This window comes from Mucor mucedo (genome assembly GCF_025094135.1).
Source record: "Mucor mucedo strain NRRL 3635 chromosome Unknown EV154scaffold_21, whole genome shotgun sequence".
Taxonomy (NCBI): domain Eukaryota; kingdom Fungi; phylum Mucoromycota; class Mucoromycetes; order Mucorales; family Mucoraceae; genus Mucor; species Mucor mucedo.
Genome location: NW_026252305.1, coordinates 272,624 through 299,997, shown reverse-complemented (window position 1 = coordinate 299,997; position 27,374 = coordinate 272,624). Strand labels below are relative to the sequence as shown.

General features: G+C 37.6%; 10 protein-coding genes across 10 annotated transcripts; 3 read left to right on the top strand and 7 right to left on the bottom strand.

The window, feature by feature from the left end:
- Positions 1 to 4,518: 4,518 nt before the first annotated feature.
- EV154DRAFT_500438 (uncharacterized protein) lies at positions 4,519 to 6,123 on the bottom strand. Its single transcript, XM_051600587.1, has 7 exons — positions 5,895 to 6,123; positions 5,626 to 5,821; positions 5,451 to 5,572; positions 5,221 to 5,388; positions 5,015 to 5,161; positions 4,806 to 4,943; positions 4,519 to 4,727 (listed from the first exon to the last, which is right to left on the bottom strand). The coding sequence occupies exons 1-7, from the start codon at positions 6,063 to 6,065 to the stop codon at positions 4,590 to 4,592; spliced, it is 1,080 nt and encodes a 359-aa protein (XP_051460335.1). The 5' UTR covers positions 6,066 to 6,123; the 3' UTR covers positions 4,519 to 4,589.
- Positions 6,124 to 6,180: 57 nt separating this feature from the next.
- Positions 6,181 to 8,323, bottom strand: EV154DRAFT_500435 (integral peroxisomal membrane peroxin-domain-containing protein). Its single transcript, XM_051600586.1, has 5 exons — positions 8,195 to 8,323; positions 7,669 to 8,145; positions 6,927 to 7,609; positions 6,708 to 6,867; positions 6,181 to 6,593 (listed from the first exon to the last, which is right to left on the bottom strand). The coding sequence occupies exons 1-5, from the start codon at positions 8,295 to 8,297 to the stop codon at positions 6,433 to 6,435; spliced, it is 1,584 nt and encodes a 527-aa protein (XP_051460334.1). The 5' UTR covers positions 8,298 to 8,323; the 3' UTR covers positions 6,181 to 6,432.
- Positions 8,324 to 8,913: 590 nt separating this feature from the next.
- Positions 8,914 to 9,555, top strand: EV154DRAFT_560934 (nucleophile aminohydrolase; the record flags this gene model as incomplete). The annotated part of the gene is made up of 3 exons (XM_051605639.1): positions 8,914 to 9,171; positions 9,255 to 9,353; positions 9,436 to 9,555. The coding sequence occupies 3 exons, from the start codon at positions 8,914 to 8,916 to the stop codon at positions 9,553 to 9,555; spliced, it is 477 nt and encodes a 158-aa protein (XP_051460333.1).
- An 87-nt stretch (positions 9,556 to 9,642) lies between these two features.
- Positions 9,643 to 11,271, bottom strand: EV154DRAFT_439257 (uncharacterized protein). Its single transcript, XM_051596896.1, has 5 exons — positions 11,119 to 11,271; positions 11,044 to 11,051; positions 10,790 to 10,953; positions 10,567 to 10,732; positions 9,643 to 10,502 (listed from the first exon to the last, which is right to left on the bottom strand). The coding sequence occupies exons 1-5, from the start codon at positions 11,210 to 11,212 to the stop codon at positions 9,795 to 9,797; spliced, it is 1,140 nt and encodes a 379-aa protein (XP_051460332.1). The 5' UTR covers positions 11,213 to 11,271; the 3' UTR covers positions 9,643 to 9,794.
- A 2,242-nt stretch (positions 11,272 to 13,513) lies between these two features.
- EV154DRAFT_500428 (G-protein gamma subunit) lies at positions 13,514 to 14,261 on the bottom strand. Its single transcript, XM_051600585.1, has 3 exons — positions 14,111 to 14,261; positions 13,631 to 14,038; positions 13,514 to 13,566 (listed from the first exon to the last, which is right to left on the bottom strand). Exons 1-2 carry the CDS (start codon positions 14,224 to 14,226, stop codon positions 13,918 to 13,920), a joined length of 237 nt encoding a protein of 78 aa, XP_051460331.1. The 5' UTR covers positions 14,227 to 14,261; the 3' UTR covers positions 13,514 to 13,566; positions 13,631 to 13,917.
- A 29-nt stretch (positions 14,262 to 14,290) lies between these two features.
- Positions 14,291 to 17,613, bottom strand: EV154DRAFT_500425 (uncharacterized protein). The gene is made up of 11 exons (XM_051600584.1): positions 17,329 to 17,613; positions 17,135 to 17,257; positions 17,012 to 17,069; positions 16,525 to 16,940; positions 15,814 to 16,455; positions 15,385 to 15,751; positions 15,045 to 15,325; positions 14,892 to 14,979; positions 14,685 to 14,825; positions 14,538 to 14,630; positions 14,291 to 14,473 (listed from the first exon to the last, which is right to left on the bottom strand). The coding sequence occupies exons 1-11, from the start codon at positions 17,580 to 17,582 to the stop codon at positions 14,303 to 14,305; spliced, it is 2,634 nt and encodes an 877-aa protein (XP_051460330.1). The 5' UTR covers positions 17,583 to 17,613; the 3' UTR covers positions 14,291 to 14,302.
- Positions 17,614 to 17,741: 128 nt separating this feature from the next.
- EV154DRAFT_439251 (armadillo-type protein) lies at positions 17,742 to 19,772 on the top strand. Its single transcript, XM_051596895.1, has 4 exons — positions 17,742 to 17,967; positions 18,045 to 18,233; positions 18,288 to 18,419; positions 18,505 to 19,772. The coding sequence occupies exons 1-4, from the start codon at positions 17,755 to 17,757 to the stop codon at positions 19,561 to 19,563; spliced, it is 1,593 nt and encodes a 530-aa protein (XP_051460329.1). The 5' UTR covers positions 17,742 to 17,754; the 3' UTR covers positions 19,564 to 19,772.
- Positions 19,773 to 20,507: 735 nt separating this feature from the next.
- Positions 20,508 to 21,296, bottom strand: EV154DRAFT_416053 (uncharacterized protein; the record flags this gene model as incomplete). The annotated part of the gene is made up of 3 exons (XM_051595714.1): positions 20,508 to 20,765; positions 20,808 to 20,976; positions 21,052 to 21,296. The coding sequence occupies 3 exons, from the start codon at positions 21,294 to 21,296 to the stop codon at positions 20,508 to 20,510; spliced, it is 672 nt and encodes a 223-aa protein (XP_051460328.1).
- Positions 21,297 to 21,949: 653 nt separating this feature from the next.
- Positions 21,950 to 23,686, top strand: EV154DRAFT_478958 (WD40-repeat-containing domain protein; the record flags this gene model as incomplete). Its single annotated transcript, XM_051598224.1, has 4 exons — positions 21,950 to 22,046; positions 22,175 to 22,356; positions 22,416 to 23,126; positions 23,183 to 23,686. 4 exons carry the CDS (start codon positions 21,950 to 21,952, stop codon positions 23,684 to 23,686), a joined length of 1,494 nt encoding a protein of 497 aa, XP_051460327.1.
- Positions 23,687 to 24,550: 864 nt separating this feature from the next.
- On the bottom strand, positions 24,551 to 25,494 carry EV154DRAFT_478957 (uncharacterized protein; the record flags this gene model as incomplete). The annotated part of the gene is made up of 4 exons (XM_051598223.1): positions 24,551 to 24,567; positions 24,649 to 24,913; positions 25,174 to 25,353; positions 25,405 to 25,494. The coding sequence occupies 4 exons, from the start codon at positions 25,492 to 25,494 to the stop codon at positions 24,551 to 24,553; spliced, it is 552 nt and encodes a 183-aa protein (XP_051460326.1).
- Positions 25,495 to 27,374: the final 1,880 nt, after the last annotated feature.

Sequence of the window (27,374 nt, the reverse complement as noted above, 5' to 3'; positions counted from 1 at the left end):
CAAGGAGACTGTTTCTACCGTTGTAAATTCTTCTCGTGAAAAGATCGATACTTATCTTACTCGTGTCACCGCTTCTGTCATCAGTGTTGCTACTGCTGCAATTGCTATCCATGCTGTCAAGAAACACAAAGATCAAGAAGACAAGAAGACTGAGGCTCATAACGAGTGGTCCATTGATGTTAAAGATAATGTGTCTGTCATGTCCAAGTGGTTTGAGCTCTTTACCAAGAGAATTTCTGACTCTGTTCATCAAGATAAGGACGATGTTGTTGAGAAGATCAATGCTGTAACCGACCAAGCCGAGCAAGAGATCACCCACATTATTACCACTGCTCGCACCGACTTTATCAAACGTCTGTCACACGAAAATTTGGATCAAGAGTCTTATAACTATGCTTGTAAACATTACGAAGAAAGCCTTGAAAGAGTTCGCATTACCATAATTACTCAAGTTTCCGAGGCCAAAAAGGTGGCTATTCATGCTCATACTACCGGCAATACTCAACTTTTGGAGTCAGAATTAACCAAAATTACTGTTATTTCAACTGAGACTATTAAGGTTGCTATGGGATCATCCGTTGTAATCAGTCACAAGGCCAAACCAACTACATCTACTTCAGCCACTAATGCCGAATCTGTATTGGAAATAGAAGTCAAAGATGATGATGCTATTGTATTAGGAGAAGAAGAAGTCGATTTTGAGCGTAAGCAACAATCTGTCATTACTCATGAAGTTCAAAAGATCCAAGACAAGAAGACACAAAAAGGTTAGTATTTTTTTTTTTTCGTTTTTTTTTCTTCTAACTGTTTAATTAATTTTTTTTATTACAGTCGAAGATAAGAAGACCGGTGTAAGTATTGAAAAGATGGCTGCAGGTGCTGCCTTGGCTATTGGTGCTGCTGCAGGTGCTGCCGTTGTTGTAAAGAAGAAGAATGACAAAGAAGAAGCATTGAAAAAGCAAGAAGTTGCTAAGAAACAACAAGCTGTTCTCATTACTCAACATAAGCTCAAGTACGATTCAGGTGTTTCCGTTGTTGACAGCGTCAAGATTTCTATTTCTGAATGGTTTACTTCACTTATTCAAAAGGTATCTAAAGCTTCCAAGTCAGGTGCATCGTCCAAGAAAATCACAGTTATTGTCGAAGAATCTCGTGCAGAGTTAACTCAAATCATTGAGCATGCTAAGGTTACTGGTTCTACTTACTGCTCTTCTGCTAGTGACGAGAAGCAATTTATTAGCAAGATCGAATGGGCTTCCTCTGTAGCTCATAACCAAGCTGTTCAGATTCAACAAATTGGCATCAACGCCTCGGCTGGGAAGACGGATTTAACTAGTCAAATGGAAGCTTTGTCCACTGCTTCTTATCACCAGATTGAAGTTACACTTGAACAACTCAAGACAAGTGTTACTTTCCATCAAAAAGTTAACAAGATTAATTCTAAGCCCAGTACTGAGGTAGACTCCAATAAGACTACTGTTGGCCCTGTTTGTGGAAAGATGGAGACTTCTGTTGACAAAACCAAGGTTGCTTATTCTGTCATTCAAGAGACTCGTGTTACGACTGTCGCACTTTTTGTTTCTTTATCTGAACGCATTGTAACCCGAATCAGACAAGGTGGCTCCAATTTACAAGAAGATGTTACTAGTATGATTGATAGCACTGAGCTTGAAGTCACCAAGATTTTCAATGAAGCAAAGTCTACCTCAGTAAAGGTTGATAAGAAGACCCGTCTTGAGATTGAAGAAGCTCTTACCGTTGTTCATCAAGCTGTAAAGGAGCAAATCACTGAAGTTAAGACTGTTACCGTTGAAGCCGTATCTACAACTACCACTGACTCTAAGGTTGCCATTGAGAAGGTTTTGGAAGTAAGCAATAAATCCAAGGATAGAATCGAGACCACTTTTACGTCTGTTTCAGAGACTATCACTGCAAGTCGTAAGTTATATTTAATTGAAATATTCAACTATAGTAATTAATCTTTTATTTACTTGTAGTCATTATTGTTACTCAAACTGCACAAAAGGCTACGGAAACTGTTCAAGGCTGGTTTAGTGACCTCACTTCCAAAATTAACAAGCTTCTCGAGGCAGATGATTGTACTGCTGAAGAAACGCAGGTTAAGATTGACACTGTTGTTGCCGAAGCCGAAGTTGAAATGAAGACACAGATTACAAAGTTGCAAGAAACTTCTACAACCCAAAAGACCTCCGGTACTACCACTCAGGTATCCACTGACCATCATCTCGATGTATTCTTTGGCAACGTCAAGTCGAGTGTTCAAACTCAATTAGAAGCTGTCAAAAACACTGTTCACGAAACTGCCAAGTCGGATAAGGAAACAATTATCTCCAAGCTTCAGAAGACTGAAAGTCAATTGAAGCATGATGTAAATACTCATTACGAAGCTGTCGAAAAGATTACTACCGTTGAGCATATTACTGGTACCGAGCAAAAGGTTGCGATTGAAGTTGAGAAGAACAGACATGATAACTACAAGACCACCATTGAAAAAGTTGCCGTTGGTACTGCTGCTGTAGCTGCTGCTGCCGCAATTGCTATTGATCATCATAAAAAAACCCAACAATCGGAGACAACTGTTGTTCAAGTTGTGAAGGAGTCTTCTATTCAAGAGGTTCAAGCAAGAATTGACACATGGTTCACCAACCTGGCTAATAAGGTTACCACTTGTACCAAAAAGGGTGGAAGCAATGTTAGTGTGGAAGTACAAAAGATTGTTGAAGAAGCCCAATCTGAACTTGATGTAACCATTGAATCCTACAAGTCTCAACATACTACTACGACAGTTACAGAGAAGCGTACTTTCATCAGTACTCTCGAATGGGTCAAGACCACAGCTTACACACAATCATCTCAGATAACTCAGATTGTGAGTCACAGCTCTTCTAGCGCCGTCGATTTGTCTACTCAAATTGAAAACCATGTTTCTGCCACCAAACAGCAAATTGATAGTGCTCTTGAGGTTCATCACAAGACTTCAACTACAGTCACCGAAGATACCAAGAAGACAAGTGATTCCTCCGAAAAGAAAAACAGCGTTAATGTTATCGAGGTTGTAACCGAAACTCGTGAGCAAACTCAAAAACGTTTGAGCCTGGAGACTAGTATTGTCGTTCAAGAAAGCAAGACTAGAGTTACTAATTGGCTTGTTCTCCTTTTGGAGAGCATAACTACAATTATTCATGGAAATTCCGAAACAATCAGGAAGGACATCTTTTCAAGACTTGAAGCTGCTGATAAAGAAATTGATGTCTTTATCCAAGAGACCAAGCAAAAGTTCCTCACGATTAGCAAGACTACAGCTACCAGTCATGTCAATGCCGAAACTCACGCTTTGGTTGTAAACTCTGTCAAGCAGACGCTCGATTGTATTGATAGTATGCGTGCTACACTTATTCTTCAAATATCTGTACTCCGTGAAGTTATTACTCGAATTGAAGTGGAAGATATTGATGTTATAACCGAACGTCTGGAAGCTGTTATCACACGTACTCAAGTTCGTGTTCATCATACATTGGAAACTGGTGTAAGCATGGCTATATCTACTGCTTTCGAAGGAAAGGTCGTTACCTGGACTGAAACATCTGCTATCCCTGCATCCTTCAAGAATGTTCGTGCTATCGCTTTTGATGTTCTTGGTACTGTTGCCAATTATCACAAGTCTCTATACAAGGTCTGGAAACAAATCATTACACCCAAGAGTGACGTCGTTCTCAGCGGTTTGGATTTCAACGTCTTTGTTGAAGAATGGTATGGTGCATTCACAAATGCCAAGAAAGAGCACTTCGTCAAGAAACAATGTGTCACTGATGACATTACTCTCCATGAATCTCTTGTTCATATTTTGAAACGTTACTATGTCCAAGAGTTATTGACTGAATCTGAAACTGAGCAACTTTGTCAAGCATGGAGATCTGTTGGCGTTCACGAAGATGCTTCCATTGGTATTCGTCGTCTCAAGAACCAAGCCTCTGTCAAATATGCTGCTGTTGCTATTTCTGATACTTTCTCAACTCGTTCCATGATCGAATTGGCCCAGAACAATGGTCTCTGCTTCCACGCTCAATTCTCTGCTGAGATGTTTGCCTCTGAAGCTAGTACTAAAACTGCTTCTCAATCCGTTCTCAAGGGTACCATCCAACTACTTGGTTTACAACATGCTGAAGAACTAGCAGTTGTATCTTCAAATGTTGAACTCGTATCTGCAGCTAAGCAGCAAGGATGTCATGCTATTTTGATTGAGCGCGAATCTTGTCATGAATGTGCAACTATTGAATGTGATGTCAGGGTCGATGGTCTTGATATCTTTGGTGAGAGTGTCCAGTCCTTCTTGGAGCATGAATCAATGGTAAAAGTATGGACTACAAAAGAAGCTCCTGCTGCTCCTCGTGTTTGGGTCCAGAAGTTGAAAGGATTCCTCAACTATTAAAATAACCTAAACCATTCATTTTTCTATCCATTTTATATTTTTTCTTATCCAAATTATCATTTTCCAACTTAAAACAATAAAAGAATTTTTTATCTCCATACGTTGCATAATAGTTTATAATGGGTTCTGCAAAACTCTATTATTTCTTTATTGTCCATTGATACACTTCAATCGTTTGATCTAGAAGCCCTAGTACAAGTTCATCCTGCCCATCTGCATTGACATCACCTAGTGTGATTGCATGTGGCCAATCAGAGGTTCTAATGTGTGATATTTGCTGCAAAAAAAAAAAAGAAATAGGTGGTGGGATAACTTAATCATACAAGCATAAATCAAAGATACATGTGCAACTTACTGCTCCATTTTGAAAAATTAGCACTTCGTTTGAATGTCCCGTACATATCACCATGTCTGTTTCATTATTATCCAAAGTTGATGGACGAAATTTGATTAGACTGCTAAGACAGAATCCTACTTTAACCCATTGAAATATCTTTAACAAAATTAGTCTATCCAAAAAAAAAAAAAAAAAAAAAAAAAAAAAAAAAAAAATCCAGAACATACTTCAAAGTTCACCATAATATAAATGTAGCCATCCTGCCCTGCTAATAACACTTGCTGGGAGTCCAATTTGTATGATCCAGCTAATCTTTTACTTGAATGTAAAAACCGCCTTAAGCCCTCTGAATCCAAAAAGTTTCCTGCGCACATCTGTCTCATTCATGTCAGCCACACGAGTTTTCTAATTCCCAAATCCAATAACCACTTACCGAATGTATCACACTAGGCGACCTTAACGTTTGGATCCTAACACCTGTTTGAATAAAGTGAACGAGAGGCCAGCCATCACACACTAGTAGGCATGCCATATTCATTCCAAAACGGTCCTTTAATGTAGTCGAAAGCATGCATCGTATAGACGGTGATCTACGACCTTTCTAGAAAAAAAAAAAAAAAATTAAAATCTGACATGGCTCGCTTATGAACAAGAAATACTCACAAGACCTAGTGTGGCTAACTTTGCAGACTCCTCTGCAATATTAATTTTCCATAGCGCATCATGTTGTTGGAAACTTGTCACGGTTCCATTAATATCTCCTGCTATGATTTCGCAGCCTCCCACTTAAACAAATAAGTATTTCAGTTTTAACCTTTTTTCCCGGTAGGTAACTTACACAAGTCGCTGTGAATTGTAATGTCTGTAATAGCTGATCCCAGGTCTCGTTTGCTTAAAATCTGTTGACGGGAGAATAAAGTGACAACACCATCGCAATCACCCACAGCAAGATCGAGTGCACCGAATCCTGTCAGATCGTGTAATTTAATTGATTGAATCGATCCACCCTTTGTTTCTAATAAACCTTCTACGGGCTATTATGAATTATGAAGAAAGTCAGTGTGTTTTTTTTTTATTGTACGTTGCGATGTGGTTGAATCCTTTTACTTTGGTTTCGTTAAGAATCAGCACGCGCCCTGCGGTTGTACCAATGAGAATGTCGTTTTCCTCGCTTAGTTCTTCCAAGAAAGGTTTTCCCACTGCCAAAAAATTGATAGAATCGTATAACTTTCTATACCATAATTTATGGAATTGGTGTTCCCCAGCTTGGATTTTCATTTCTACAATTTAGGAATACAGAAAAGAAACTGTACAAATACAGGTTTTACACTTTGTGTTTGTCCAAAAATAATTTTCATTCGTCTGAATTTAAAGTATAAAAACTGTATAAAGCATAAAAAATAAAACACGCGGTGCCTGGAAACATCCAATCAAAATTTTTGTATAGGTGATGCCGTTTGCGAAATCAACCCAAGTTCAGAGATCCCTCCTATCTAAACATTTTTGTGGTAAATTCTATTACCACTAAAGTATTCGTAATATAAAAATGAGAATGGTTTTCGGACAGACTTAAATAAAACGAATTTAAAGCGTGAAAACTGTATTGTGAAATAGGAAAAGGGGAAATCATTAGGAAGAATATTAGCTAAAGCTTTTCGCACTCCCTTGTCCATCGTCTTCTTCGAGTCATAGTTTCCTTATTTTGGACCTTTTCAGAATCATCTACCGGATCTATTTGAGGTCTACATATTCTCCAATTGTCATCGCTGTAGATCCATCCGTTGGTATCTGGAGAAATGGCAACCTATATATCCATACGAGATTTTTAGTGCTTAAGACTACTGAATATAAAATATCCTTACCTCTACTCGAAATAATTAGTATGTTATTTTGGAATATAAATCACTTGTTCATGCATACCGATTCCTAAATAATCATCTACCCAGGGCCCAGTTTTATCCAGCTCCCATTCACTTGTCTCCTTCCATTGATAACCTTTTGGTGCAGGGATTTCAGTAATAATAGGCATATAAACAGTTCCGGTATAATTTGACCAAGGTGATCTTTCTCCTTCCACCATCTGACACAAAAACGTTATTATCACTCGAAGTACATGTCATGACAGAATTTTTATTTTACCTCATGGAGGTATCCTCGCATTGGCCACCATCTCTGGTTCTCGTACACAGATATCTCTTGTAAATGTTCTTGATTTTCTAGTTTGCCTTCAAGACTTACATACCACTCTTTTAACCCTGCCACTTTTCTTTTTCCAGACTGCACCATATAAGGTTGTAACTCTTTTAGCATATACTTTGAGAATCGTGTGTTTACACCATACAACATGAGACCCAAGAAAAGAAATATCATATTTAACGGTATAGCATAAATGACGAATGCTAATGCAGAAGATATAACTAATATAGCCTGCAAGATACGCATGGTTTCTAGTTCTGAGGTCCAATTAAAATGTTTTGATTGTGACATAACCCAATCATACATTTCATTAAATTCACCCATCATGTTTTGTATATTTCGTAGGTTTTTTAAATATTCTGGAGATTCGTCCGTTGCAGGTTGAAATAAGGTTGAAAAGTTGTACACAAAAGAGGATGGCGATGAATCTGCGGCACCAAGGACGCGTTTCTCATCCAAAGGCTTTTTACTAGCTGATTTACTCTTTTCCGGTTCCACATTACTATCTTTCAAGTTGTCGGTTTTAATTGGTGAACGGGGGATATGACGTCTTTTTGGATAGTTCGATAAAATAAAGTAGACCACAATAACCTGGGGTATAAATAATACTAGCTTTGGGTATATACCTATATTTTATCATGTTTAATAGCTGTTTCATGTCAATTTTTATGCTATGTGAACTTACAGAGTATGCAATAAAATATCAAGGAGACTAAAGTGTCAATCTTGTTTTTCCAGCTTAATAATAGCAACAATTCATCCCTAAATGTGAAAACGGGTCCACATCGAGATACGAAACGGGTAAAATTTTTTGTGGTTATTTGTGGATTTAACGTAGGTTGATTCGCTAGATAAGCGTTGACAGGTTCATCATTGTTAGTAGCAGCATCCGCTAAAATCGTTTGGAACTTGTCAGAAGACGCAATAGCACAAATATTTTTAAATGTAGAATCAGGAACCATCGTATCTAGTTTTGATTTCGTCGAACTAGCTGAAGTGCTTGGCGTTAATAATCCATCTTCACTCCCTGATTTCTGCTTCAACTGGCGGAGGTAACTTTCGGCACGCGATTCGCCTTTGTCATCGTCCAAAAATCGAGTTGTGGGATGGTTACAGTTTGCTGAAGTAGCAACACATTTACGATGGCAAGTATAATTGCAGCCTGAAAAAAATGTTACTCAATTATGAAGTGAACTTTAGTCTGATTCTACCTTTGCATTGAAGACCTTGTCTCCTCACGCCCCATAAAAGCTGCCCACAAGTATCGCAGTAAGTTAAATTTCCAAATGTTTTCTCTTCAAAAGTATGACTCATGGTGAAGAAAAATGGTAAAGTTAACAAAATATATCGTCACACCTATTTGACATTCATGCTGTTGAGTTTAAACTAAACAAAGCCGACCGCGTATTTTTTGACCTAAACTTCGCTCCGGTAAAAATATGCGGTTCCCGGAAAACCCATCAGCAGATCAAGGTAAATGTTTTATCACTGAAAATGCATTTATAATAATGATCATAAGGGTTCTCAAAAACTGTAAAAGAAATACATCGTTCATAATTAACAGACTAAAAACACTATTTTACTGCCAGGATTGACAAGCTCATCACTATCGGCTGTTCAGGTTTTATTTACAAACAAAATAATATCTAATGTACACTCTACAAGCGTTCACCTGAGTCAAAACATACGAAATTTGATGTAAGGGTTTTATTTCTAACTAAACGTAAATCCAAATGCTTATTATCTTCCAGGGACTTGGTAGATTGTTGTCTTTAGCGATATAAACTAGTCCTTCAAAGGTTGCAATTCTTAAACATGCAACGTAAACCATTTACCTTTCCATCCCTCTCGTTTTATTTTTTTAACAATAATATATTTCTATTTTTACATCTAGCGCGCCAAGTATGAAAATAACAACCATCACGGTACCATGCATTTCTCTGCGGTAGATAAAGATGACGGTGCTGTCTCATTGACTTCCACTGTCAACTTGATGTTTGATGCGAAATTTATGGATCCTGTCACTGGAATTATTTTGAATGATGAATTGGTTGTCTTCAGTATCCCCGGCGTTCCTAACAATTTTTGCTTGTTTCCTAGTCATTGCAACTACATCGGGCCCTTCGGACCTCCCTTGTTCACCATCACACCCACTAATATTGAAGATGAAGATAACAATTTCCAATTGGTGAGTCCCAAATTTTGACAGCCACCTTGAATGTGATTTTAAACACGTTTGATTTTGATCTTGATATCTTTGAAGCGGTGAAGACGCCTAGAATTCATCATCAATTGATTCCTAATAAAGCTCGATTCGAAACTGGTCATAGTGCAAAAATCTTGGAGGTTTTGATAACAAAGGGACATCAGGTAAAAAAAAAAAAAAAAAAAAAAAGAGAGAGAGAAAAGTTAACCAGATTTTTAAAAGTATTGACGTGATTTCAATCGATAGTTCCGTAATTTACCAGAAACAGGTACAGCATCTGCATCACAAGCTATTAGACGCTTTAGTGATGGTCCAATTCATGCTGCCAGTGATCTTAGAAAGCAAGGCGTAGCTACTGAATATTAAATTATATAATATAACAAACATACCATAATAAACCTTTTACATCCCATGTTGAAATACATCCACTGAGGCATAAAGCGTTTGTCAAAACCTTAATACTCTATTCATGCCAACACATTTAAATACACCGCACAGCGGACATACAAGAAGATTTTGTTTTCTTTTAATCTATTGAATTTTTAATATATGTTACAAAAGTAGAGGAGGGAAGGGGGGAATAACAATGCCTATGAGTGAATGTTTTAAGCACGGAGGTTCTTAAGAACAGCTTCGGTCACTTCAGAGGTAGAGCTCTTACCACCCAAATCGGGGGTAAGAATAGAAGCATCAGCCATGACAGCATCAACGGCGTTGTAAATCTTGAGAGCTTGAGAGGTATAACCCATGTGTTCCAACAACATACCAGCAGAACGAATAGAGGCAATGGGGTTAGCAATACCCTTACCAGCAATATCAGGAGCAGAACCATGAACGGGTTCACCCATGACAAAGTTGTCACCAACATTGGCAGAAGGAACAACACCAAGAGAACCGACAAGAGCAGCAGCACCATCAGAGATGATGTCACCATAAAGGTTGGGGGCGACGACAACATCAAAGGCCTCAGGCTCACGGAACATACGGTAAACCATAGAATCCACTAATTGCTCTTCCATATCAACTCCCTTGTAAAGTTCGGCATTCTTTTCCTTGACGCCACGAACAGTCTCACGCCATAAACCATCAGTGATGCTCAAGACATTGGACTTGTGAACAATGGTGACACGAGGGTTATGCTTCCAGAAACGGTTGGCAACAGGTGTTTCGGATCTAAGCTTTTCACGCGTCAAGGCCATATCAAATGCCATCTTACCAATACGTTGAGAAGCGTATTCGGAAATCTTACGATCAGCCCATGCAACTCTCAAACCAGTCTCGGGGTCAACTTCTTCTCTTTCAGACTTGATATACTAGAAAAATAAAAAATAAACGGGTCAGTCGATGGATATTTATATACTTCCTATATGCCCTTACCAAACACTCAGTGTTTTCACGAATGATAAGCATATCCAATAACTTTTGGTTAGGGAAAGCAGGAGAGTTAACGGACTTGACAGGACGCACATTAGCATACAAATCCAAATGCTTACGCAAAGCAACAATAGGAGAAGAGTAACCAGCAACCTTGTGAGAAGGAGAGCTAAACACAAAATAAGTACACACATCCCCCCCTTTTTATTTTTTAAGAAACTATTACCTGACAGCACCGAACAAGGCACCGTTACATTCGTTCTTCAAGATATCAATGGTGGCTTGAGGAAGAGAGGTACCTGTACTTTGGAAAAGCTCGAAACCAGCATCAAGATCAACAAATTCAAACTTGGGGCCAGAGTTTAATGATTCAAGAACGCGACGAGCAGCCTAAAGAAAGAAAGGAGAGGGGGTAAATACATGAAACGAGGTGATATATCTTTAACAGGCTTTTTTTGAATGTGGGGGTGGGTTACATACAGGAATAACTAGAATAAGAGAGGGTTTCGTGTTTTAGTTAAAACGTGCCTGATTATCACTCATTGGGTGACTTACCTTCTCTACCAATACCATCAGCAGGAATCAAACCAATCTTGACAGTGTTGGAAGCAGATGTAGCAAAAGTACGACGAAGAATATTAGAAGCCATAGTGGTTAATAGTTTTTTTTTTTTTTTAAAAAAAAAGTGGGGATAGATGGATTAGAAAGAAAAAAAATATAGCATGTTTTATAACAGCATAAAATCGGTGGTTTAAAAAACCGTCACCCCTAAAAAGATTAGATGATCGCACCCAAATATGGTAATATCTTTTTGATGTTTGTCCCTGTTTATCAGATCTCCGCTTACACTAAAACAAAAAAAAAAGTCTGCTTAAATAGAGTTTATGGAATACCGTGTACTATGCTATTAAAAAAACTGAGCCCTTTAACACAATGAGAAGTTTGAGTATATGAAGTAGAATTGCTTAAGGGTAACAAAGGATCTTAATAAAAGGGAAAAAGTGGCCTGAGGATCGAGCTCGTCAAAGTGACATTTATGGGTATTTGTATGTATGATTAAAATAGTACATGCTCATAAAATTGTAACTCTAATTTCTGGTTTTTCAAACAATTAGAAAAATGGTAGGCGGAGCTAAACATATCTCATGTCTCGCTCTTGATGATGGGCTTGTATGACAATGATGGGTCATTAGGGTACAATACTAAGGAAGAATCAGGTGTATAAAGTTAATAGACTGTACAAAATATATAAGCAGAAACGGGTCTCTTAGGGACAGCCAAATTTTCTTAGGGGCAGCCATTTTTCTTAGGGACAGCCAGGGTGCGCGTAGTCGTAATGTTGGGATTATGATACTTTAATAGACACCAAGAGGTCAATATAACTTAACAACTTGAAATATATACACGTTTATTAAAACCAACATAGTGAGACCAGTATATATGTTTTACAACTTACTTTCAGCTTCTCGTTTGGACTTTACCTTAATATTGCTGCGTAAGATTAAGATCAAACGAGCTCAAAGGCGAAAAAGAGAAGATAGAATTGTCAAAATAAGTATAAATCGTTTAATATACATTTATTCGTAATTGCTACATTGTTTTTGATTGTATATCCTTGTTCCCAGGTCTACAGAACATCCAAATCACAGATCTTTCGTTGCGACTACGTGCACTTTGGCTGTCCCTAAGGAAAAATTGGCTGTCCCTAAGAAAAGCGAAGCAGAAATACTAATTTTTTGTAACACATCATAGCTATTGTACTTTTGAGCAATAGCTTTATAATGTAAGCATAATATTAGGAGTGGTTTGAAAAAGACAACAAGTGGTTATTAAGCAGTATAATCATGCAGCCTTTTTTTTTTATTATTATTATTTGAAACAATGGTAACCATATATTGGATAAAATAGTACATCTGTTTCGGTCGACCTATTTTGTTGTGCTACGTAATGATCAGCGTTCAGTATGTTTACATGTGCAGGTATTGTTTTTCTGCTTGCAGTTTCCTAAAAGTGATGACTTTGCTACTTTAAGCAGTCTGCACCCTTTCTTTTCTTTATTTTTACGTCATTGATATAGAACACTCTATTCCAATATTCTTAGATCATTCTTATTCGATCAAGAAGAAGGAAATATGCAAAGAAATGGCTAAATAACAAAAATATGTTGTGTTATGATTTATCACATTGATTTACGCTTTTTATTGAATCAAGAAAATTTTATAAACTTGAATTAACGCAGGAGGAATAAGTAACTAACAGAGGGTTGTTCTGCGAGTGATTAAGTGTGTTTTGCTGAAAGAAAGAACTTTTTTTTTCGATGTCACTCTTTTTACTATAAACGCTCGGATAAACTACATGGAGTGATACAAGACTTTATCAATGACATGTTGGGTGATTTTTATCAATTAAACAGAGAGAACTTCTAGATGTGTATCTGTCGTTATAAAAACACTTTAGGAAAACTACCGCTTGATGTAAGAATAAATGATAAATTCGGGAGAAGCTTCATTATTCAATACACTGCCTGTTAGAGCTCAATTTTCCTGGACAAAGATCTTATATTTATCTACGGTAGTAACCCAATTTTCTTTCAACATACTGCAAGAATCTATTGCAACAACGTGCATACAATAAAGTCCGATTGCTAAGAACACAGGAGAAGAATCCTGCCACATGTTATTTATTTTTTTGACAGCATTCTCCCCGTATTGTATTGGAATACAGTGGATGCCAAGCACTCTTTTCCCAAAAAAAAAAAAAATATTAGGCTGTATAGTATGCTGGCACTCTCTCTTGATCATTACAGAAGATGACAAGGAACATCAAAGCGTTTACTCATGTTTCATGTGCAGAACTCTGTCAAAATAAATAACAGAAAAAAATACAGATTTTCAAATTTTATTGCATAAGATCAATCTCTTTTCGATGAATGGAGTACCGTAAACTTGCATGGCAACCAAACATGAACTGTCAAGTATTTTTTAATAAAAAGGCAGTTCTCCACTAACAAAAAAAAGCTCATTTAATATGTACCACCAAAGCGACAAAAAGTAATATTACAAAATACCATATTTAGTAAGTCTCGGGTAACTCCAAGGGAAACACAAAAATTTTACTGACATCAGCCTTCTCCCCCATCAAAAAAAAAACTGGAGAAGGATTAGGGAAATTTTTATTATAAAGTTGTATAAGAAAAAAAAAAGGGAGGAGAAGAGAGGGAGGTGTATAAATCGCAATAAAAGAGATATAGGAAAGGGAGAAAAGAGATAGAGAGAGAAAGAGGAGAAGGGTATAAAATTGCGTGTAGTATGTATTTGTATGGGGGCGATTAATAAAACATAAAGAGTGCATTATTTACATGATTTGGCAAGAACCTCCACAGCCGTTGGCAGGTTCAGCAAATGGATCTGGATGTCTGTTTCCCCAGATACTTGGTAGCATCAAATCACTGGTGGATTGACAATAATCGATCAAACTATCAATAATAAAAAAGTCAGCATTTTTTTTTTTTGTATGTAAATCCCCCCACAAACAATTTCTTATTTACGATCGACTGGCTTCAGAAACGGGTATTCTGGGAATATCAAGTTGTTGTTTTAATCTACTATTTAATTCAAGGATCTTTCGAAGCTTTGTTTCGGAGACTGTTTGATGTCGAGACATTAGATGTTATAAAAAGAAGGAAAGTTTTAATAATAGCTAAAAGAGCAAAAAAAAAAAAAAAATTCTCGTGTTTATTTTAGCTTGCTTTTTTATGAATAAATTGGTACAACTGGGTACCCATTTCTACTCCAATCATATTCTCAATTCTCTTTTGGCTCAAGTGCATTAGTTCGTCTAAATCTTGCACCCCGTTCATGATAATCTTGTAATTCTTGGAGGTGACACCTGGCATACTTCGTAAAATATCCTACACAACATACATTCATTCAATGAGGACACCTCTTGTGTCCAAAATATACATATCGACTTACTTGAGGTGTCATATTATAAATCGTCTCTCCATCTTCACCTCCTTCAGCTCCAATCGATGCTGCTTGTTTAGAATCTGGCTCTGGTTCTGATTTCTACACCAATTTTTAAATTCCTATAAACCTGGGAGCTTGCTTTTTTTATCTTACCTTTAATGCGTCAAAAATTTTGGCTGTCTCTTGTGGACTGGATGACCATATGATGCGTAACTTGGGCACAGCCAATGTCAATAATACCAATTTAGAAGAAATATCAGTTGATGAAATATTGCCCTTCATTTCCTCAAGAGCCTTTATATTGTTGTTGTTGTTATTTATTATTTATTAGTCCGTGTATCGTTTGTATGTTTGTGTTACCTGTAAAGAAAAAGACTTGTTCTGGTCAAATTCAATCAAAAGAATAGGTGTTTTGTAATGCAAAGCCATTATCTCACACTGTGTAATTCTAAAAAAAAATAAGAAAAAGAGTTAAACAAAGATGGTAAGAAATAAGCCAAAAAAAAAACTTACAATCGTCCTGAAGCAAAGGATTGGATCAAGTCCGAAATAGATTTTCGTTCCACGCACATATCTGGACTCAAGATATAATCACCTACTTGTAAAGTAAAAGGTTCAATCTTCATACCTTCAGCATACAGAATAGGAGGGAGGGAACTGCGAAATTCTCGCATATCAACTGTTACCACGGGCGGACCCTTCAATTGGACTTGACCTCCCGCCATTCTTGTACTCAGTCGAACCGTTTCCAAGTGTTCTTCCCTTTTTTTCTCCGGCATAGGAATCGCCATGATCTATATATACATGTTATTTTAGAAAGAGAAAAAAAAAGATATCAAAGAAAATAGCTTGCCGATTTTTCATGAATGAGTTTTTCAAAGGATGACTTTTCTTTGCGAATCAAACTCAGGTAATTTTGTTCTTCGACAGAATTTTCATACAACATGAAATAAACACGAATTTGAACTGTTGGATGAAGTGCACGATAGACCTCGATTTGTCGTACAAAGGCAGGATTGGGATCAAACATGATGATGAAACGCGGTTCGATATCTTGTAAAATTTGCTCGTTTAAATCATCGTCATAACATTGAATCGCGATCAACTTGTTTTGGTCGATTTCTCGAAACGAAGGTAAAATATCATGCTCTTGTCGTGTAATTTCATATTCGTCTGACAATGGGCCAACCAATTTAAATTCATCATCACCTTCATCTAACCTTTTTCAAAAGTTAGAAAATCAGTATGTTTTTTTAAAACATCGCTTACATTGGAAACTTACACGGCAACAGTCTCAATCACATCCTCTTTAAATGTTTCTGCCAAGCTTTCTGTTCTTCCAGGTCCAGATGCTGCAGAAGAACCACCACGTACTCTTCTACGTTTATTCATAGGTGGACCTCCTCTTCGTTGAGGCGCCTGTGCAGGAGGAGTGGAAGAGGAGGCTGTATTTTTCTGAATTTTAAACATTTTCGATCGCCATTGAAAGTAGTTTCCAATCATTGGTGACAAGAAGGAATCCTCTGTATTATTCTTCGTGATATACTTTTTCAATTGAGAGCAAGTTCTTCTTTCGTTCACCATGATTAACACGGGTGCCCCTTCGCCGTGATTTAATCCCATGGCGTCATTTTCGATTTCTGCAAGTACGTTCTTTAACAGGTTCCATTTGGGCTGTTCTTCAAGCACCAATTTGATATGTGATGGAAACCCTTGTGGTAATGGGGTATCGGGTAATTCGTCAAATAAGGCGTCTCCCTCCTTCACGTAGACACGTTGACGAGCAGTTTTAATGACACGATCACCTGCTTCCAGGAACAGCCATTGAGATTGGCGGATTTGTTTGCCTTCTTTTGGGTTATTTGCTTCAATCACGGTTTCAATAAAGCTGTAAAACGAGACACAATCATACATGGTCAAGTAACTTGATTTTCCTTTTCTTGATGAGTACAGGGGGGATCATTTAGTCTTATAAAAAAATATACAAATTTACCTCAATAACTGTCGCAAGATCTTTAGATCGCTCACCAATTGCTTGGAGGCAAAGGAGACATTATGCCAGATAGGATCCAACTGTTGTCGAACAATAAGATCAAAGGACTTGAAAAATGTATTTTCAATGGTAAGTTCAGTTACATCGAGTGTTGGGTTGGAACGACGTAATTCAGCCAAAGTTTCTTCCATGCATTGTACCAGGCTCGTTTGAATGGTATCCATCATGGGAGTCATGGGCTGTCTTAATTCGATCACATCATTGTTTGTTTGTGATAAATTTTCGCTGACGACCAATTGAAAGCGGGGCCATAAATGGACTTTACGTAAGAACAAGGATTTCATGCGAGATTGTAAAGGTGCAAATCCCGTCACAAATGCGTCGGGTTGATCGGAAAATGCCTTGATGAATCCTTCCTATTTTTTAGTTGGTGTTTAGAATGAAGCATTTCTCAATGGCTATTTTTTTTCTCTCTGTATATACATACTTGGTTGTGGTTGCGGTAGATGCGAAGAATTAATTCTTCTATGGAATTAGGCTTGATTCTATATATCATTTGCCTTTACATATAAACACGACTGGAAAAGGGAGTAACAGCTTTAGACATTACCTATGCGCATTGTAGACAATGATGCCATTAATCAGTGTAGTTGGAATTCTCTCTAATAACATGTCTACAGCTAAAATTCTGGAAGTGATGGCAAATACACCTCCTTCGCGATACATGCTCGTTCTATAAGGATGATGGAGGATGATATAAGCGTGTGGGGTTGAGTGGAGATAACTAGCATTGTGGGCGTTTACCTCTTTTCGGAGGGCGTGTTGTATTCGATACGACGGATAATATGATCGGTGGATACACCGTGCGCGATCAGTTGTTCTCCGATAAGGTCTACTTGTTCTTTTGACGTATTGATTAATAAAACAAGGTGGTTTCCCTTTGTATAAAGTTGAACAAATCTACATAGAATTTGAAACAATCCTAGTCCAGGTGAGGTAATAACAAGAGCATCTTCACTTGCAATGTCTGTAAGAATCTCTTTTTGAAAGTCAAGCATCCTGTTTTATAACAAAAAAACAAAACAGAAGAACTGCGCGATGGTAAACCATAAGCGCATCTGAAGTTGAATATGTGACGTTGCTTTTTTTTTTTTTTTTTTTTCTTTATCCTTCCTTTTTGTTGAACCATATTTTTTTTTTCTCTTCTTCTTTTTTATAAAACAAATAACAATGGAGAAAGTCGCAGCTGATTTGAGAAAGAACAATTTCAAAAACAAGGATGCTTTTGGTTCTGACCAAGTGAGAGAGCGTAGACAAAAGCACACGGTCGAGATTAGAAAGCAAAAGCGTGAAGAAAACTTGTCAAAGCGTCGTAACATGAATCTTCCAAGCGCGTCCATGTCTGACAGTGATGAAGAAATCGAGGTTGATAATGATGTCAACGTAAGTGCAGCTACCTTTTTTGAGAGATGAATAAAAAAAAAGTAAAAAGAAACTAACGAGAGCTTCATGTATTTTAGTTACACGCAACTTTAATGGCATTGATTGCTGATGTGAACTCTAGCGATGTCGAAAAGCAATATGACGCTACTACCAAGTTCAGAAAGTTGCTTTCAAAGGAAACCAATCCTCCCATCAGAGACGTTATTAATACTGGTGTCGTGCCCAAATTTGTCGAGTTCTTGCGTTCTCCTCATGGTTTATTACAAGTAAGCGCAATCATTACTAAAAAAAAAAATGACACTAAAAAAATAATCAACTAGTTTGAAGCGGCTTGGGCTTTAACCAACATTGCCTCCGGTTCCTCCGATCAAACCGAAGTTGTCATTGCCTCTGGTGCTGTACCCATTTTCATCGAATTACTCAGCAGCACCGTACCCGATGTGAAGGAACAGGTAAAAAAAAAGCGCACTGGGCACAAACTATATAAAGAAAAAAAAAAGAGTTGATAAATCTGACTGTTTGTTTTTTTATACATAGGCTGTGTGGGCTCTCGGTAACATTGCTGGTGATAGCGCAGTATGCCGTGACTATGTATTAGAGCAAGGAGCATTAGGACCACTTTTGATCATCTTGAACGAACAAAACAAATTAAGTATGCTTCGTAATGCTACCTGGACACTTTCGAATTTGTGCCGTGGTAAGAACCCTCAACCCAACTGGGAGATGGTTGTTCCTGCCCTCCCCGTCCTTGCGAAATTGATTTATTTTGCCGATGAAGAAGTCTTGATTGATGCCTGTTGGGCTATCTCTTACCTCTCTGATGGTTACAATGATCGTATTCAAGCTGTGATTGAGAGCGGTGTCTGTCGTCGTCTTGTCGAGCTCTTGATGCATCCTTCTACCTCTGTTCAAACCCCCGCTTTACGTTCCGTCGGTAATATTGTGACAGGTGACGATTTACAAACACAAGTCATTATCAACTGCGGTGTATTACCTGCTCTTTCATCACTTTTGACAAGTGCAAAGGAGGCAATTCGCAAGGAAGCTTGTTGGACAATTTCAAACATCACGGCTGGTACCACACAACAAATTGATCAAGTGATTGAGAACAACATTATTCCTCCTCTTGTACATATTTTAGCCAATGCTGATTTCAAGACTCGTAAAGAAGCCTGTTGGGCTATTGTGAATGCCACCTCCGGCGGATTAAACAAGCCAACTCAAATTCAATATATGGTACAAAGTGGTGTGATCAAGCCTCTCTGTGATGTATTGATTGGTATGGATAATAAGATTGTGCAAGTAGCTTTGGATGGATTGGAGAATATTTTAAAGGTTGGTGAACAAGATCGTCCCAACGACCCCGAGGGTGTGAACCGATACGCACTCTATATCGAAGAGTGTGGTGGTATGGATTTGATCCATCAATTACAAACCCATGAGAATGAAGATGTATACAAAAAGGCCTATCATATCATTGATCGTTATTTCACAGATGAAGATACTGAAGAAATGACCGATGAAGCTCATCCTCAATCCTTTAGTTTCCAATCCAATGTTGATGTTCCTCAAGGTGGATTTAACTTTGGCAACTAAGAAAAAAACCTTTCGTTATTTTTTTTTTACACACACACGCACATACAAAAAAAAAAGAAAAGGATTTTCTTTTCTTTTCCCCTTCCCTTCCCCTCCCCTCCCCATCCCTCTACACCCACACACTCACACAACCCAATACACACACTCTCTCTCTCTTTCTCACACACACACACATATTTTCTTAATAAAAAAAACTTTCTTTTCTTTTATTTCCCTTTGCGCTTGAATATGCGAGAGAAAAAAGTTACACAGACATGCACAATAATCACAGCATCGGACCTCTTCTTTTGACTTTGTGTCAATTTTTGTCTTGCCTTTCCAATCATCATCTGCCAAAGGTTTTTGCTCTACCTTTCTGCGTCAATAAAAAAAAAAAATTCGCATGTGATATCATCTTTTTCTCTAACCTTGATTCCATCATTTGTAATTAATTGATAACTTGATCTCATTGGGATGTAAGAGAAAGAGAGAGTAGATGGGGCAGGCTTTCGGGGAAATAATGGTTGTAATGATGAATGACAAAAAAGTTTATTTGTATACTTGTGTGCTTTAAACTCCGTTGGTTTTATTTTTTGTACACTAAAAACATGCTAACGACCAATCTCCATGGATACTCCGTTACGATGGAAACCAAAAACCAATTGCGTGGTGGTGGTGATAATGGTGGGGAAAGGGGGGTAGAAGATTAGGAAAATGCATGGTCTTTTTATGTTTGAAGGGGCTAGGCAAAAAAAAAAAAAATGAAAGCAATTTAAGTTTTTTTTATTTATAGGAGAGAGTGAGAGAGGGAAGAGGAGTAAGAGTGGTTGCGATCAAACTGAAACGAGTGGCGTGAGAGTCATTCATAATGGACGCGTCCCATATTATGAAGGTATATGTAAAAGGGAGAAAAGAAAAAAAAATATAGAGTGACGATGGGGGAAATATTTTGACTGTTGATTGTTTTATTTATGTAATTCTGACAACATGACTTTGATGGAAGGTAGTCTTTGCTGGTGATAGAATGGAGGAGGAGAAGGAGATATTTCAGGTGAGATGGGTAAACCTCGCATTTGAGTGGCTTGTTCGGCCAAGAGATTTAAATTGTATTCTTGATAAACCCCATGCTTCCTCTTCTTTGTGAGAACGGAAGGTGGACTAGGGGGAAAAGTATCATCGTGAATAATGCCCGCAATATTTTGATAATGATGATTTCGTGTATTCTTTTGTCTTTTGTTTGGCATGGCTTTGACGGTTGGAATGACAAAGGCAGCTTGTCGTTGTCGCGTTTCAATGATAGCCTGTTGTTGTCTTTTCACCTCTGATGCATAATTCATTTCGATGTTGGAAGAGAGCCATTGATATAACAGGGCCTGTTTGGATTGTGGCCTGTCTGTTGCGGCTTTCTCTCGTTGTGATGCACGGGGGGATCGACTATGATATATATATATTTTTGTTTAGTTTTTTTTTATTTATATAACATTTTGTTACGTATTTGTAGTTTATTACATTTTTGGCTCCTCTTTTTGAGCAAGTGGCGTAAATATCCATTCAGATCCATTTAATGATTCGAAAGAAAGATCGCGTTCCACAATAGGGTCAAAGTGAGTAGCACTTTGCCAACCGTCACACCGGATGATATTCAGTAAGGGTTCAGCGACATGTCCAATAATTTGAGTGACGGAGAGTTTAGATAGCTCTGCCAGAAAATACATATTAAACAGCCGTGCAATCTGTACCAAGGTGCTTGTCATCACCAAAATATCATCATTGCATTCATGGCGATGACAGAGGATGAAATCCGTAGGGTTGGACTGGAAGAATTGCGCAAGCACTTTTGCCTCCGTATTTAATTTACCGTTGAGAAAGATGTGATTGATATCATGGAGGCCATAATAATTCTTGTTGTTGATCGTATAGATTTTAAATGGATGAATTCCGTAGTTGCCTAGCAATAAACTTGTATTTTTCATTTCTCTTTTGCAACCCAATTCTTAAATTTTTTTTTTTATAATATTTCTTATAAGGGAGAAAAAAAAGAAAAAAGGAAAAAAAGGGGATCAACCACATTTATTATTCTGTCAGTGGTTTATACGCAGTATAAATCTGCTGATATATCTTTTTTTGTGGTCATTCTTTAATATAAGGGGGTAAACTTCATCATCCCCCTATATTTATTTATAACCCCCTTATTTTGCTTTTTTTTGCTTTTTTTTAAACTCTGCCCTCTCTTGACAAAAAAAAAGTTGTTTCATCCTTTATTTTGACGACTGTTTCAGGTTGATGTTGGTCTTTCAATGAAAAGCAAGTCACACCACCATCCGTTTTTAGCACACACCCCTTTATTTTAGCTCCCCCTTCCCTTCTTTTTTTTTGTTAGCCCCTCCCCGCCTTTATCTATCATAAAATGTCGTCCGATGAAGAAGACGTTGACTTGAACGACGAGACTACTTCCTTGCTAGAAACAGTGACAGACGATGGAGGAGAGTCTATGGACATTGAAGGTATAAAGAACAAAAAAAAAAAAAAAAAAAAAAAAAAAAAAAAAGAAAAGGGTGAAAAGAAGAGCCCCTTGTCCAGCATGTTGCTAAAAATATTGCCCTTTTTTCCCCTATTATTATTATTATTTTAGATCCCCTTCCTTCTACCCAGAATTCACCTGCAGCAACAACAACAACACCACCACCTCCACCACCACCACCGACATCACCACCACCAACAACAACAACAGTCAATGCACCCAACACCAGACAACTGGACTTGTCCCTCGATCCTTCTTTGCTCAACTGTAAATCATATGACTGCGTACCACTTGTAAGCTATCTATCCACATTTTTTTAATTAATATGAATGATGTACTTAGACCTTGGTAGGTGGCAGCTGTTCATCCTTCACCTATTTCCAGTTTAGCAACCACCCGTTGCTTCCGTTGGGTGTTGACAGGTTCGGAAGACGGTTATATCCGCAAATGGGACTTTTTTGGCTCAATGAATGGTAAGACGAGTTTAACGCAAGCACAACGTCACCAGCATGTGGATTCAGTGACACTGGCTGGTGTATTGAGTTCATGGTGGGAGAACGAGGAAGGAGTGAAAAACGAGGAAGAGAGTGTGAGCGAGCCTAAATTGTCACCCGTATACAGCATGGATATTCATTCAGAGGCATTATGGGCTGTACAGGGATGTGAGAATGGCTCAATTAATTTAACATCGGTTCGGCATGATGAAGGGAAAACACATCATGTGCTTCGGAATCATACCGGGCCTGTCTCCGTCCTCGTAATCACTCCAGAGGAAACTGCAGTCATTTCCGGATCTTGGGATAAATCCGTATTTGAATGGGACCTTCACACAGGATCCGTCTCAAGGTCGTATGATGGTCATAGCTCTCAGTTGTCTTGTGCTCAGTTTCAACCCGTTTATACCCAATCTGACAATGAACCTGTCCTCTGGAACACTAGAAATCCAAACACTCTCATGACTACTAGCATTGATGGCCAGTGTCTTTTATGGGACAGAAGAGAACCATCCACCGCTGCCAGGCGCCTCAAAGTGCCCGATAGAACCCCTCCATGGTGCCTCTCTGTAAGTATCATCATTTACTTTTCTTATCTAACAATATAACTAAACATATCACATAGGCGTGCTGGAGTGCGGATGGGTCCAAGGTGTACATGGGAAGGAGGAACGGTACAGTGGATGAGTATGACTATGCCTCACAGAAATGCATCCAGTCATTCCGTATGCCAGCCAACTCGGGTCCAGTCTCATACGTGATCAGCATGCCCAATGGCAAGCACATTATATGGTATGAAATAGAAAGAAAAAAAAAGGGTACATGGATCACATGGACTAACCCTTTTATCCTTATCAAAAGCGCATCCAATGACAATATTCGATTGTGGAATACAACCACCGAATCCAGCTTTACTATTCGACCGGAGACAGAGGTAGGCTTTGCGAAACCGTCCAAGATTTCGTCCGTGATTCCGTTTAGTATTTTGGCAGGCCATCATGGTGGTACCATCTCTCATATTGCCATTGATCCCACTTGTAAATACATGATCACCACTTCCGGTAACAGGGGCTGGGATGGCACTTCTACCAATGCCTGTTTGTTCTATGATATATCGCCCGTTCTCTAGCTTAAAAAATTACAAACACTAAATATACCACAAATTAATCATGTCATCACCCTTTATTATATAAATATACAAATCAGGTTTTCTTATTATGTTGGATTATGTCAGCCTTTGTCTTAATTAAAAAAGATTGTTTCATCATGCATAACAACAAAGTGATACGTTGTGATTTTAAAACGAGCACACATTTCATCATGCGTGGCAAAAAAAAAAAAAAAAAAAAAAATCGTGTAACAAAGTTCCAGTTGTCCCTTAAAGCCATACAGACACGATGGATCACATTAAGAACCTTATTTTTTCGTCCCGCCTGTAATAGTATCCAACTAGTTATGATGTATTGACACAGCATATTTATTCTTTGAACCACAATCATAAAATTTTTTATCTAGGGTAATTAGAGTTTATTTTAAAAGAATACGAGGCTTTTTCAAACCAAACCTCCGTTTCGGTAAAAATTTTGACCTTCGCTGCACTGCGGTATATTTTTGACGTTCACTTTGGTTCGGTACGCTGCGCTTTGAAAAAGCCTCGTGCTAACGCAGGCCTGTATTCAAAATAAAAAACTTAACATATATTAATTAGGTATAAAGCCCACGCATCCTTTAGCTTTTAAGCTACACTGCCTATTATCAGTTTGACACTGGAGGAAACTTTGATATTTCTCAGTACATGTTTTAATATCTGGAAAAAGACGATGTCCCTAGACAAAGACTAGAAGTTGATCTAAGCAAAAATATTGATTGTTTATATATTTGATTAACTATTCTTGCGTAATGTTTTTGTTTCATAATTGAAAACTTGATATATAAATGCGTATTGTTTATTCTTGAAACTGAGACAATCAGTGTTTCCTGAATTTAATAGCTATCAATTTCTAGGGGAGCCTGTTGAAGGGCGGGAAATCATAGCATTTGTTTAAAAGCTTTTCAGCCAAAATACTCTTTTATGCTCCTCCGATCAATTACCTTGGACTAATAATGAATATACGATTCGATGCTCTTTGTCAATGGTATCCATAATAGAATCGAGTTCATCTTTCATTTCATTTACTAGCTTTATGGAGTCTGGGTCCGGAGGGCTATTTTCGGATCTTATAAATTGAACAGATTTTACTTCCGCGATAAAGATGGCATGTTGGAAGTCACCAACCTTTGCACAAAGTGACAAATCTGGGACTCTTATAACATACCCCGTCTTGTTTTCGGGTCTTGTAGATCCTCGGGGTATACCCTTTGTGTTTTAGCCAATTTTAGGGCTTCTGTTATCTAATAAAATGTCAGTAATTTTGGTAAAACTCTCTTATTTTCAAAAAATACCCTTTCAACGCAAGGTCTTCGCCTTCTGGTATAAAAAGTCCATCTGGCTGATAAGGTAAAATCTTCTAGCCGCTTCAGTGGCATACATTACCCCCATTTATTGATCTATATATATATATATATATATATACATATTTTAATATTCAGAAACAAAGACAGGCGTTTAAAACATACAGTTCTTTGAAATATCATTGAGGCCGTCATTTTTGGAAACACGGTCGGTGTATTAAATGCCCTTCCACAACAGTTGCAGATGATATCTTCTTCTATTACTCGTTTTTCTTTAGACATATTTGAATAAAAAGACATGAATGAATGAAAGTGACCAGAAACATTCAAACCATTTAAGCACCCCTAATAAAAAATTAACTCATGCAAATTTTCATTTTATAACACAAGTCTTACATTATAGGTGTTCTCATTTATGAAGATAGGAACCTCCCAGCCGTCCGAGTATCTAAGGCTGGAATTTTGTTTTTTCCAGATAACAGGCATCAGTTAAAGTACAAGCTTTTGTACTTTAACTGAAGCATTATCGGCACCACTGCCAACAATACCAACAATGCCAACATTAAAAAAACATATGAGCTATTAGTCCATAGATTTTACAAAAACTTTGTTAATATACAAAAATAAAGATAAGCGTTTAAATGCTTACGATTCCTGGCATATCTGATGTTTTTCTTATTTTCTTAATTAAAACCGGACTATCCAGAACCCTTTGCATCCCACAAGTTTTTCTTACGGGTATTTAACCCAAGGAAGCTGCGCTTCCCCGGTGATCAGTTTAATGGACTCTTTACTACCACCGAAAATTAATTCAACTTCGCAAAGTCTGCCCACATGGAATATGCTCCAAGAAAAGACCCTTTGCATCCCACAGCCCTATGGTCATAAGGCAGCCAGTGCAAGGCGGTTCCAATTACTCCCAGATTGATAGCTGAGGGCTGGACATTGCCTGTACACCTGTCTATGGTGTGAACGCAACCATTTACAATGTAAGCCCAGCTATGTAGAGCATGGGTTCTCGTATAAAAACGGTGCAGAAATGCTTATTTGGCAAGCACCACTAATAGAGATAATAGTAATAAATTAATTCATGCAAATTTTCATTTTATAACACAAGTCTTACATGGACTAGTAAACAAGATCAAGCTGATGTCAGAATGTTGTAATTGATTAATTAGCCTTTACCTAGTCATTGTTTATCAGTGTGTCAGCAGTAGAAAAAAAAACACCTAGATTGATCATTATAATTTCATTATGTAATACTTATCCATGCAGTCGCACCACTTTCACGCACCCACATGGGGAGTATAAGATATTAAAATAAAACCGTCGAGACTTGTTATATTCTTAACATTGCTTGAAGGAAGTTCCAAGGAAATGAAAATAAGGGCAGAAAAAAAGAGCGGTTCTAGAATAAATCCTTTTTTTTAAGGTGGTACGAGAAATAAATGCAGGATTTTTCTTATTAAATTCGTGTGTAACCCCCCTCCTTACTGTCAATCGCAGATTCTCTTGTTCCGTTGTGATTTTGGCCTTCTAATAGCTGGTTCTCATACAAATAGGACTTGGTTTTCATTTTGTGGTGTTAGGTATTAAAAAAAATGAAATTCATGGTATTATTTATATGGTTTAATTAAAATCTTTTTTTAGGAAAATGTACAAATGACAAAAGTGAAGCACGACAATGAACATGTTTACATTTGCGATTTAGAAGCATCATTGATTTTTCACCCCCCACACTAAATCTAGAACAATCTTTTTTTTTTATAAAAAAAAAGTAGGTTAGATTACCAAATTGACTATGCTTTTCCACGAAGCAGGTACATTCATAAACAATAATGTTCATAAAGAAGGGTTAGATAGATATTATTATTGCCGCGGCAAACTATTCTCCTCATGATGAAACCCATTCAGTGGCAAAACGTTGCTGCAGCAGAAGCAGGTCGTTGACATTTATCTTATTACAGACTTGTACTAATTCATTTATGCCTGCATGATGCAATAATAAAAAAGAGGCTTTTTTTTATATAGTGCGTAGATTGGTTTCAGATAAATTCACGCATATCCTTTATGTTTGCTTATGATTGTCATGCACATTATTTCGGACCAAATATGTATTCCTGTTACGAAAAAAGACTTCATCTAAATGCATTAGGTGATCCTGCTGATTTGAAGAGGGATCAACGTGGGACCCTTAAGGTGTACTATTACCACCGTTGTGGAAATACAAGGGTTTGGGTCTAATTATAACGTATTCGCTCTATATTTGTACTGTTGTATGTATGCCTGAGGAGGGGGGGGGGAGGGTCACATATCTTCAATAAAAAAGGGTATGCCCATAGTTTTCATCTAGTTAAAACTCTACT